A 13,382-nucleotide genomic window follows, 5' to 3' on the forward strand; every position below is an offset into this window, starting at 1 on the left:
CACTGACTGATGCCCAGCCTATCCCCAAGCAACGATCACACGTCCCCACAGCCACCTCCTCTGCCCCTCCCCCCCCCAGTTTATATACTGAGCGTGACATCATATGGTGTGGAATATCCCTTTGGCCAGTTCGGGGCAGCTGTCCCAGCTGTGCTCCCTCCCAGCTTCTTGTGCACCTCCTCGCTGGCAGGGCATGGGAAGCTGAAAAGTCCTAGACTTAGTATAAGCCCTGCTTAACAACAACTAAAACATCAGTGTGTTATCAACATTATTCTCATACTAAATCAAAATTATACCAGCGCTATACCAGCTACTATGAAGAAAATTAACTATCCCAGCTGAAATCAGGACATAAGCATGAAGGTGAAATGGATAAAAATGTTAGAATTGGACAGAAAAGTTCCCCAGTCTGCAGTTTAATTTTTTTCATTAGTCTGATACTGACTTTTTTTCCAAAGCCACATTCTGACTTAGAGATGGGACTTTGGTGATATTGCAGCAGTGCCTCAGGTTACCGTGTACAGGTATAATGTACTTACAAGACTAACCATACTGTCTTCAGTCCTTTAGTGTCTTTCAGTTGGTCTGTGCTTTTGTGGGGTTTTTCCCTGTTGATTGCTGCAGAAGCACTGTTAAAGTAAGAGTTCTAGTTGCACTCCAAAACTTAAAACTTGTATTTTTTTTTTATTCAGCAGTAGAGCAACCTCCTCCTATGTAATAAAGTAGCATATTTTTTCTGTGTTGACTTTATCCTGTACCTTACAGCTCAAGGAAGATTATAGAAGCATTTTAAGAATAATTTTTAAGTACAAAAAAGATGCGGGAAGGACAGATTACACTTTCTCCCCAAACATGTTGTTAATGTCCACTTAGTGTATATCAGTTTACCGGCTGGACACTTCAGTTTTCCAATAGGAATAGAGATTTAATTTTACACTCAAGTGCTCACTTAATGCACATAGCATTTTTAAATAGATTTTTAATTACATTCCGCTCTTAGTGATCATTTTTAACGTTTTTGTTCTTTGCTTTCATTTAGATACTCTGCCTGCTCATGGAAGATCCAACTTTAGAGACGAAAGGTCTAGTAAAACATATGAAAGGTTACAAAAAAAATTAAAAGATCGACATGGAACTCAGAAGGATAAGTTAAACAGTCCTCCATCGTCTCCTCAGAAATGTCCTTCTCCTACAAGTGAACATAATGGACTTACAAAAGGACAAGATGCAGCTGGTATAAGCACAGGTTCTACCAAAAGCAAGTCTTTGGGTAAAGGAAAAAGCAATTCCCAGACAGATGCAGAAGTAGAAGGTAAGTGTTAACAATAATAGTATATGTATATATATTATGCAAGTCCAGTGTCTGGCTGAGCATAGCATTTGTAGATAGAACACCACACTTTGACAATCTTGGAGTTGAGTAGTAGCCCATAACTGCCCTGGCTTACATAGAATAGAGTTAATGGCGATCAACCTGCTCATCATACTGGAACAATGGGTGTAAGAGAACAAAATTACTGATGTGCAAGTCTCCACGTAGATTTGAGCAAATCTTATTAGTCATACTTCATAACACTGTTTAAAGAAAAATCTGTTCTTTGTCCTGAGTTGTTGGTGCTCATGTTATAAGGAGTCACTGAATATTGAGGGCCTGCTTGGTATTGCAGAAAACGTGGAAGGAACCAGGTCTCTAATACAGGAAGTGTACATTCCACTTGTTAAAGAGGAGTATTTTGTGAAAGAGATACACTGTTGTTACATAAAATTCACTTAACACCTGTCCCTACCAACTCATTATTGAATGGCCTTGGTAGAAAATGACTGGTTCTCACACTAGCCCATGTGAGTTCATGTTTTCTAAGACACTGCCATAGGGACTGTGTTTATTATTAATACCTTAATTTCACTGGAAAGCCTGTGATCTCATAAATGGGCTAAATTCACTCAGTCTTGGTCATACAGTTGTCAAATCTGATGATGTGTCACTATGCAACTTTCAGGTCACTGGTACGGCACTTCAGGTTCAGAACATAATGTCAAAGACTTGTCATCAGCCAAGTACAATTTTCTTAGAATAGGGAGCTGTAACTAGTGATGCTGAGGGAAATAAACCATAATTTTCTCGACTCACTGAAGTTTGCTGTGAGGTGATTATTTTGTGCCACTGTATATTTGATTGCTGTAAACCAAAAGGAATGTGAAGAAAGTATGCCTAACCAAGACCAGCAAATCTCAGCCTACAAGAGCTGTTTAAAAATGTGTAGATGATACCCTGTGAAAGCTTAGTACCAAGGGACATCTTTGAGATACAGCCTGAATTCAGAAGTTGGGAACTGCTGCTCCAAACTTGAATGAATACTTGTTGCTATGGTTCCAGAGTGGCATTTGTCTTGGCTTTAGTTTACTTTCTGTTAGTTGGTTATCTGTGAGCTAACTTTACCTAGGCACAGGTGATAAAATGTAGCGTTGCTTATGTATGTTATGAAAATTATTGTTAATGGTTCCTTAGAAGTATTTTATATGAAAAATGGAAAAGTCCACTTTTCAAAACTATTTAATTCAGGAGACATTTGGGAAAACTATGTACTGGGACTTAGACTTGTAATAACAAACAGAAGTCAGAAATGCATTTAGTTAGTTTCATTTGACTTGTGTTTTTTAAGACGTTTTGTCAGGCTTTGCTTTTATTTTTAGCTTTAGTTTAAGGAAGTGAATTAAAAATGCCTGACCACACCCTCAAAACTGTTCACTTACACTATTGAGATAATAAAATTTTAATACTATGGGGGAGAAAGCACATAAAACACTTTCTGTATGTTTAAATATCCTTTATAAAGCTCAGCTGTACCTTCAGCTGAAACAGAACACCTTAGATTCTTTCCCTGAGATGTAAGTGAAGGCTAAGCTAAGGTTTGCCCTTGCAATTGAGGGAGGCCAACAGTGTTACCAGTAGTCTTCCAGCTGATGTGCAATAACAGATTTAAACTACTGTAACTTAACTGCACCTACATCCAAAGAGAAATCTATAGGAAGTATCTCAACCAAGAGCTTAAGTTCTCCAGAGCAGTAGTTTGTGTAAAGTTATACATTAATAAAAGATAACCAGACTTCCTGTATTCCATAAATCATAGAACAGATTTAGAAATAGTTTTATATGAACAACTTCTTTGGGAGCTTTTCTGGTTCTATGTTGCCCTAAATGAATGCAAGTTGGCAAGGTGTTCTGTTTTATAAATACTTTAGTGTATATGCAATTGTCGAATTTGAAGAGCTATTTCACTGCAAAGTCACTGAACAATATTCATGGATACTTTTTGTTTGCTTTGATTTTGTTTTTTAAGAAAAGGATGAAGAAACAAAAGCACTTGAAGCACTTCTTTCTAATATAGCCAAGCCAGTGGTAAGTAAATAAAGCTTTCCATGAAATCAGAATATATCTGTGGCTATTTTACACAGTTACACCTCTTTTTCTCTCTCCAAGTTTAAAGGATCTTTAACTTCCCTCACTGAAAAAAACTCGCTTAACTTCCAGTCACTGAAATGTAAATGCCCCAAGTAATTTTTAGTATATTAACATTTATGAAGTTAAAATTGTCTTGATCTTCTTCTTGGCCACTCTGTGAAATCTCAGTATTAACAGGTTTATAAAAAATAAATATAAAAAGAGCTTGTAACGTTGCCAGTAACATAATGATGATGCTTAACATAAGATTATACTTAACCTTATCTCTTACTGTAAAATCTGTTCTCCCTTTCCTGTAACGTTGTTTAGTTTTAACTGTTCAGGCAACAATTTTACACACCGGATATCTCTAGCCATGAGAGACACCTGTCAAGGTTTTGGAAGCGTCACCAAAAATGAGGGTTTGGAATACCTTATTTGAAAAGTAAAGGAGAGTTATGTCAGATTTCTCTTTAAGAGTTTCTGGCACCTCCAGAAGAGAGAGACATAAAATTTGCCAAGGAAGGTGACTGTCAACAGTGGGCTTCTGACTTACCTGCTTGAACAGCTTGAAAAGCAAGCTGTTGGTTATACTGTTTGTTATTTTTGCAAGCAGACTGATAATGAAGGGGTGATGGAGTCTGAATGTCTTGTTGGGAAGATTCAGGGTGGTGGAGATAGTAGGCAGTAGTAGCAAGAGACTGAAACCGCCCCAGAAAGATGAAGATCGGTGAGACAAGGTTACCAGAACATTATTGAGAGACTGAAGGGCTGAAGTCTGGGGTGGAGTAAATAAGGAATAAAGACTAGAATGAAGAACTGTTGATTAGGACCAGACTTCGAGAATGTGGAGAAAAGGGGTCAGAGGGGGTTATGGCTGTAAGAAATGAATGTAAGTCTGCATCTGATAGCACTGATTTTTATCCAGGATCTGGAATGTAATCCAGCTTTCCCACATCTCATCTTTCTTTTGACAGCAAGTCCCTGCAAAGTCCTACCAGCATAGATTTTGTTCTGCTGCCTGTTATTTCACTGCCCAGCTATGCATCTCAACTCCACAGATGTTAGCAAACACCTATTGCTATCACTCTGTTAGATCAAGCAGTAGAGACTTGTGCAGTGGATCTAAAGGCTCCAGGCTTGCTGTAGGATGATGCCAGAAAGAATTACAGGGAGTCATTTGCTATTAAAAAATATAAATAAAAAAAAATATAAAATATAAATAATATATGTACACACAGACATATTCTGGGAAAATATGCATCAAAATACTGTTAGAAGAATTCTGTTCCATTCTCAAAGTGAAGCAGGAAAGATTTCGTACTAATGCTGGTCCATTGTGTTCAAGATTACAATCGCCTTTTGGTTTTGTTTTGTTTTTAACACAGCAACATGCTGTTCTTTCTGTATGGTCTCTGCCATTCACTGTACAAAACATAGCTGCTTGGGGAATAGATCAGGGCTGTGTAGCTAAAGGGACTGGTGTCTTTGACCCGTTTTGACTCTGGAGTCATGAGGGTCTGTCCCAGCAAGGGAGCACGTGCCTAGTTTAGCCACATACTGCATCAGAATGGATGCAGAAACAAATTTTGCTGCAAGGTTAACTTACTGCAAGATAGTGCTGTCACTGGGGCATGCTGAACAACAGCGTTCTCAGCGGCCCTGAAATCAGGAGTGCCTGCTGTGCCCTTCATAACTTCATGTGGATGATCCTTTCTATCCTGACCAGATGTAGGGGGATCAGTTTTCTAGATGTATGCACAGTCCTCTGCCAGTGGTCAGGGCATATGGAATGCTATTCAAGTCTGGGACATCCAGTCAGTGGCTGCATCGCCAAGGGGAATGACAACTCTGAGCTTCCTGGGATGGTTAGAGCAAGACTGTGAGAAGTATGATCAACAGGTGGTGTTTTCTGCTGTGTTGCTAATGACATATGAAAAAGCAATGGAGTGCCAGTACTGTCTTGTTTTCTTTCACTTCTTTCCACCCTCAAAACTCAACCATCCATGCCTTTTAGGCAAGCATGCTATTTCCCTTCCCCACCATGTCCGTACTTGGACATCATTGCATATAGCTGTGTGCCTACAAGTGATCTCTTTCCAGGCCTCAGAAGACATTACAGGCTTAGGCGGTAGTAGTCTGCTACAGACTAGACAGTGTACACAAGGCAAAAAGCCAAACTTCCAGCACTTGGAGAGGCTTATGCTTTGTGAAGGCAAGGGACTGTCAGGGCTGTGGGTGGGTGGAAGACCAGCTGATGTTGCAGCCTGTGGAGGTGTGACATGATAAGAGAAAGGGAAGCTGTGTTACCTACTTAGTTAGGCCTTGCAGGATCAGAAGCAATCCTCCCACAGTTTCTCCAAGGAAATATTTTCCTCACCCTCCCACAAGTGAACCAGGAGACTGTGTTTTTTCACACCTTCTGTTTGTAGTTCTCATCAGAAATATTCCTGCAGGTTTTTGATTAATGTTTTTCTTGAAGCACTCACTGTGGGCATTGTGCCGTGATGCTGCTCTTGTTGGATCATGAACACCCTGTTACCTGGTTGAATTTCAGTGCTGGCACAGGCAGTACTGGATACTGGTTGTGGTGGTTGTCAGATGATCATATAGGTTCTGTCCAGTACAGTGTCCATTGCACTGTATCCTGTTCTAGAAAGCCCAGAGTAGTGCTGAAGGCTGTCCTGGGCTATCCCATGTCTTAATGCCAAGGTCCAGGACATGCATGTCTAAATCAGTTGGTGGGCTCCATGATTTGCTTTCATTCACTCATCTCTCTGTTCTGTGCAGTATGCACATCAGCTTTGCTGCCTCCAGACTCCCATTAGGTGTTTTTGTGAACATGTTCTCATTTTCTTAAACTTTTGCCTGTATTGATCCTCTGTCCTTTCATACATGGCAGTGTTAAGTCAAGTTGGTAATGTGGTACTGCCACCGGTAACCCTTCTACTTAGGGAGGTCTTGAACTTCCTATACCCAGATGTAAGTTGGAGTGGTTCTGCAGATTGTACCATGCTGAGTCCTCAGCATTTGCGCAGAGTCTCTACTAGTCGTCATATCCATTAACCAAGTAACAAAGTAAACAGAAGAGAAGACAAGGGGACCTGAAAAGACAAAAGCAAACTGAAGAATGGAGCAGAAAGCTGAGTATATTTAATAACGAGAGGTGATAGGAACTCAGAATTTGAGGGCTGGTCATACAGTATGTAAATCCCTTGGGAGGGCATAATGTTTTGTGGTTCGTGCACGTTCTGTGTATGCTTGCGGGCTCTTAGAATGTGATGCACCTCACTCTCATCAGTTAAGTACCTTGTGTCACTGTCAGAATGCAATCCAGTCTGCACATGTTAAAACTGCTCTTTTGTTTGAGCCAAATGGCATGTTTAGTATAGTTAATGAGGAGACTCACTTTTGCGAGCTGAACTGCTCATGAAGACGCACCCACCTCTTAGTTTCCTCAGTGCTAGGGCCTGACTCAACTGTGGTACTCTGCTTTGCAGAAGCACACCGTGCTCATAGCTGCAACCAAAATCAATTGTAGATGCTTGGTTAAGCATACAAACTAGTAAGTAATGCCAAGTTATCTGAAAAAGCCACTCCTGAGTGTGTCAGGGCACCTAAGAATAGTGGATTCTTCGGATCTCAATCTTTTCAAAAATACTTTTTTCGTCCTTATATCGCAGAGATTTTTTCGAATGTATACTAGCATTTTGTGCTTGGGAACTGACGGGAATTTCTGAAACTTTAGTAATTCTTTTCCTTGATAGAGTTCTGGCTAATGTTCAAAAAGTCAAGTATTGGGATTTTATTGAACATAAGGATAAAGGACAATACTGAATAATTTCTTTTTAAGCAGTTAGTAATTACAGTGCTTGCATTTTGTGAAGCTGGAGTTTTGTGTTAAAATAGTATATGGTGATGTGATCTAAGGCTACCGTGGCGTGTATATGCAATAGAGAGAAGTTTTTTACAGGAAATCTTAATTTTAGCAATTCTTCATCTTCTAATACTTTGCTTTTGTCCCTTATTAATAGCATTGTGAGGAAGAATATAGCTGGACCTAGACTTGTCTTTAAGAATCATTCTCTTAGCTGGAAGTTGAATCTGAAAAGCACTACCAAATGTTTCATAAATGAGTTGAAAAGGACTTAAATTACATTCTTTGATTCTCTCTTGTCAGTGCTTGCAGCTGGGTTTTTTTTTGTTGTTGTTTTTTTTTTTTTTTAGCAACTGAGAGTAGTTGAAAATACTCATACACCTATATGTGAATTTACTGGAAAGTTCTAGAACTTACAAAATATGTAACGTCATATAGAGTGTAGGTCCAGAAGAAAAAACTTGATGTTACTCAGTCCCCACTCTACTGCCTCTCTTTGTCTGATTACTGACTCCTCACATACAATCTGTATTTCTGGGGACCCCACAGTCCCCCACCCCCATTCTCTGGGGTTGCAGAAACAAAGAAGGTAGCAGCCTCGGGGGGATTCAGGTGTATGAGGGACAGGGTGGGAAATTATTTCCAGTGTTTTTACCTGCAAAAGAGTTAAGTACTGTACTTCTTGTTCTGTTCCTTCCATCCATGAGCACCTTCTCATAGGCCCTCAAGTACCTGCCTCTTAACGCTTGTTCCATAAGTAGGTCACTCCCCAGTGCTCCTAGTTTAGGCTCAGCTTCTTGCAACTTCTTGGTTTAATGTGAGTGTACATCACCGATGGGGAACCAGTGGTTTAACTTGACCACCTGGTTTATTGTAGAGCACTCAGTTTCACTGGGCACCATCTACTGGGCCCAATAACTTTGGTGTAGCTTGTAAATTTTCTAGTCCGGCAACAGGGTTACATAAGATGAATAAGGTGGATACGGATTTCTGCCTCACTGCAAATGCAGGATGGAAATAACTGTTAAATGCTTCTTTCTTTTCTCCATTGTACTTTACGTCCACCAAGAAAAGAGCAGTGTCTGACTCAGAACTTTCCTGATAGATTTTTAATATCTTTTGTCTTTAATCCTGTTAGCTGTTTTGGTTTCATTGAAGATTTTAACTTCTCATGTAAATTCTGGTCAATCGTAGCTTATTCACTAACATACTTCTTCCTTTTCCCCATGTGCACGTGTGTGTATGTATAGAGAATTTATATAGTTTTTATACATTACAGCTTTTTATGCTGTAATGTATAAAAGGATGTCCTTAACTCCCTTCTTCTGTGAGTACTTTTGACTTTGCATTTCTGATCATGTTCAGTTCCACTGACTTGCTTTTAAGCTTTAGCAAATTGGCCACAGCAAAGCTTCAGCTCTTCATAATATTCTTTAGTCACGTACTCTGTTTACACAAAGTAAAACAACCAGAACAACCTACATAGTCACTGGTTTTTACCTTGGTACATAATACTGCTTCATTGTTACTGTGTTAACAGTTGTCGTCTATTATTTTAGAAGTCTTATGGAAGGTTTACATGAGTTAACCAACAAACATCGCCCTGGGGGAGTAACTCAGGATAACAATTTTTCATCTAGTCAGAGACTTAGAGAACATTTCACCCTGTTCTCTGTCAACGCTTGTTGGTATATAACAACTTCCACTAATACTCTGGTTTTAATGTTAGTAGTCAAAGTCCCTGTGAGTTGTTTGTTACTCTGTAGTCTCTAACGTTGCCTTTGATCTCCCTCCTACTCTTCCTGGTCTCTCTGTAGTGAACAGTTGAAACCTCTAATCTTTTAATGTTCCAATAAGATGTCATGCCACCTTTCACTCATACCAACCATGTTACTTCTCTGGTGTAAAAGAAGATAGACTAAGATGTATGAAGATAAATGCAATCTGTCAAGTATATAAGGCAGTTTGGCATTAGTAAAGTGTTAGATGGGATATTAGTTCTGGGCAGAGCACTAAGGTAACGAAACAGCAGGAGATAAGGAGAACAGTGAGAATGATCAGAGATTGAGGTGAGGGGAAACACAAATGGTAAGAGTCTTCAAATACGTAAGCAGCAACTGCAGAAAAGAGGGGAGCATCTAATGTTCAACTCCATGGTGGCTAGGACTAGGAGGCTTAGCTGGTAGTAAGAGAGATACTGCCTGGGCATTAGGAAAAAATGTTCAACTGTTAAGGTAGCTAAACATATGAGTAGATCGTCTTACAGTGGACCTATTAGTCCTGGAGCATAGTAGGTCCTCCAGGAACCTACACTTCTTTCCTTCAGTATTCCATGCTGCCTTCTGCAACCCAGGAGGGAGGGATTAAGATTGTCTAAGAAGGAGCTTTTACCACCTGAGATGCTTCCCACAACTCCAAAGACTTCCAGAAATGCTAGAATTGTCCTGAGGCGTTGTAGTTAGTGTTAACGTAGTTTGTGACCACATCAAGATTATAGTGGAATTTCTCTTACCAAACTTCAAATTGTGTTTCCAATGACTTCAGTGGGTAATCTTACTAGCATTTGATCCCTTTCAGGATGTGATGTGTGGTCCTGTTAGCATATAAGGGCTAAGTGACCTTTATCTGTTATCAGTAAGTTGTCTCCTCTCTGCTTCATTCTTGAAGTTGGCCCATTCAGGTTTTTAGTTCAGTACATTATAGCAGTTTCAGAGCATCAGTTGTGAAGATAGCGTTTTGATTCTGATACTCTGATAATAGATTTCCAAAAGTAATTATTCACAAAATATATATTAAAGTCATATTGTAAAACTAGCCATTTCATATAATGAAATGTATTTTCAGTTCTCTTATGAAATGATTGGAAATAGCAGACAGGTGGAAGGAACATATAAACCACATAGCAGACGTGCAATATTAACACACACACCCACATATTTCTAGACTTCCTTCTATAACGGATCTTAAAAATTTGTAATTACATGCATGCGCCCATGCACTCACCTACAGAAATACAAGCATCCCCAGCCTCTTGGAGCACATGTGGGTTTCAAGCAGCACCCACTCTTCTGGGAGTGTGGGTGCCCCTAACTGCACATCTCCTTTGGGAGATGTGGGTGCTTTAGCTTTGCGTGTAACACTGTTACTCCCTAAAATCTGTTGTTCCCTACAATCTGCTGATCCACAGGCTATTAAGAAAGCTCTCCACCAGGTCACATGCGCACACCCGAGCTGTGGGTCCCTGCCTGCTGCACCCCAAACTGCTGTCGCACCAGCTGGGGTGCAACTACTCACAGCATCCATCAGGCCTGGATGGAGGCGGCAATGGTGGCAGGGCAAATTTCTCTCACTGTCAGGCCAGGTTTTGATCATTGCTCTGTTCCACTCCAGCATCTTTTATCCCCAGTAGGAATTCTCATGCTGCTTTTATACTTTTGAAGCTGATTCCTTTTTTGTTTCAGAAGTCTCTTTGTGATTCCCTGGTTACCGTGTAATCCACCCGAGGGTCACCACCTTTAGCACAGTGAGTCTGTTGAGGCAAACGCTTCTCAGACACTTGGAGGTGTTTCTCATATTTCTATCACAGCAACCGTTGTTATCCAAGCCTTTCTGGAAAGGGCAGGCTGTACGGGCAAGCACCACCACAAGAATTCTTTAGGATGTTGCCCACATACATATATATGTGTGTGTATATAAGTATATGTACATGGACCTTGTGAGCACGCCTTCATCCTGAGTGCCTGGGCTCAAAGTACGTTACATGTTGTAATATTCTGTTTGCTAACAGAGTACTAGATTACAGCCTCAGGTAGTTGTATCCCTATTAAGATCCTGATCAAAACCATTTTACTGGGGTAGTTAACCAAATAGGTTCTAATCTAATGGGAGAGTCTACTTGTTGCAATCATAATTAAATGCCCAAAGCAGAGCTTCTTTATGTACCTGCTGCAGTAATGCCATTTTGAAGAAATTCCTGAGCTTCTATATATTTCATATGAAAACCAAGTCAGAAAGAAGGTATTAAAAATAATCATAGTTGTAAAAAAAAAAAGTCTGAAACGTTGTCATTTAATAAAAGGACTGATTCACAGTATATGCTTGTCATCTCTTGTGCTTCATAAATAATACAGCCGTTTTTATGTAGCCCACTAGGTGGCATTGGTTCCTTAGAAATTTGTTTGCACTCAGACCTGAGCCCTAGGAGTGCAGTTTTCTCATGACATTTCTTAGATTCCCAGCTTGATTTCATCTGTAAAAACTACTAGCTACTGGATCAGTATGAATACTCTGATATGATAATTCTGTATGATTTTCTTATCTTTTATTTGGTCCTGTGTGGCAAAGCAGCATTTCTGTACAATAGCATTTAAATGGCAGAGGTCTCAAAGTTGTATTTCTACAGGTATCAGACATTCAGGCAAGAACAGCACTGCTTATGTGGTCCCCTCCATCCAGTGATACCAGAGAAGACGCTGACAAGAATGACATACCAGATGTTTATACTTACGAAGTAATGATTTCGAATACCGGAAAAGATGGAAAATACAAAACTGTATACATGTAGGTGTTCTTTATTTTTATTTAATTGCTGTTGCATTGAATTATGTGGTTTAAAACCTCATTAAAAATCTAGCTGTTATCCAGAGATTGAAGAAATTAGCAGGTTTGTGCAACTTCTCTTTTGAAACAAACCACTTCTTTCAGTAGAACTGGTTCTGTTTTATTGCAGAAGTCTCTACCATCAATTAGAAAATAAAGACTTTGTTCTTAGATATTTGAAGCATGTTTTAATATCACTTTGCTGTATTTCAGCCAGCTGCACTGGGTTCTCAATTGGTGAGATATACGAGTAGTGAGAAATACAAATTGTTTTTGTAGTTATTTACTTCAGCACATGCTTGTGCTCCCAGGAAGGTTGTCGCTCCGTTCCCTGAAAATGCTATTCGTAAAAGACAGTCTTAAGATACAAAATAAAACAAGTAGGTTCACACAGAACACAACTCTAACAGCAGCAAAACAAATAAAACTCTTCAATTTTTTCATTCCTAATACAATGGGTTTCAATTGCTTTTTTGCAACTTGGAATAATATAACAGAAAATCTACCATTAAGAGTCTAGAGCCCTAATAATTATAACGTTTTGTATTTAGCTAGTTTATTTTAGTCACCTTCCATGGATTTCTTAAGAAGCAGTACATGAATCACAAATTGGATATCCCTGTCCTAGATGCTTAGAGGAAAAGAAATGAGCTTTGCTAATATAAGCTGATGTCAGTAAAAGCAGACTAATAGATGTCACTGAGGTGCCTTTTCTTTTTACGGGGCTCTAATAAGTAGGTATATGCAGTCATTTACAGTTTTAGATAATTGTTTTTGCAAGACTGAACTGAGCTTCTAAAGGTCCCAGTACTTTGATGATTTTTTGTGTAATAACATACATGCATACACATGCAGCTTATCTTGCTGAGTAAAGCGGAAAATAATTATTCTTAAAATCCAAACAAACAGAACAACTAAAAAAAGCCCCAAACCACAAGGGCAAAACAACAGGAATCAAATGTGAGAAGCCCATAAAATCCAAAGATAATTGCATTTTCATTTTACTATATTTAGCAATAGAAACAAACTGTTAGCAGATATATTTCTTAGGAGTGTTAGGTGGAGGGGTTAAATGATGTGTGTCTTTTTAAATGTATGCGATTCTGAAACAGTCTCTTAAACCAAATCATATCTCTTTCCAGTGGAGAAGAAAATAAAGTTACTGTAAATGATCTCAGGCCAGCAACTGATTACCATGCAAAGTGAGTATCTCCTCTATTCATTAAGTCGGTAGAAATGTTTCAAAAGTTTCATTGGATTTGTGTATTTGCATAAGTCTTCAGAGATTCTGTACCACATCTGACCCTCCTTTGAGTCACAAATCAACATTTTTGTCTTAGTTGGCCACTCAGTCTATTTTGAAAAACAGAAAATTGTTGCACCCTCATCCAACATCCATGCTCTTTACTTCTCACATCATGCCAGAACAGTGACGTTTTTCTGTCCTTTGAGCCAAGCACAAAT

At 39.3% G+C, this 13,382-nt stretch overlaps 1 protein-coding gene across 1 annotated transcript in view; it reads left to right on the forward strand.

Moving 5' to 3' along the window:
- FNDC3A (fibronectin type III domain containing 3A) overlaps positions 1–13,382 on the forward strand; it is a 123,553-nt gene that overhangs the window by 76,300 nt on the left and 33,871 nt on the right. The window contains exons 6-9 of the mRNA XM_082481638.1: positions 1,040–1,312; positions 3,342–3,400; positions 11,722–11,879; positions 13,061–13,120. Of these exons, the coding sequence (XP_082337764.1) occupies positions 1,040–1,312; positions 3,342–3,400; positions 11,722–11,879; positions 13,061–13,120 (550 nt within the window). The remainder of the gene's footprint in view (positions 1–1,039; positions 1,313–3,341; positions 3,401–11,721; positions 11,880–13,060; positions 13,121–13,382) is intronic.

This window comes from Vanellus vanellus (genome assembly GCF_965231255.1).
Source record: "Vanellus vanellus genome assembly, chromosome: 1".
NCBI lineage: Eukaryota > Metazoa > Chordata > Aves > Charadriiformes > Charadriidae > Vanellus > Vanellus vanellus.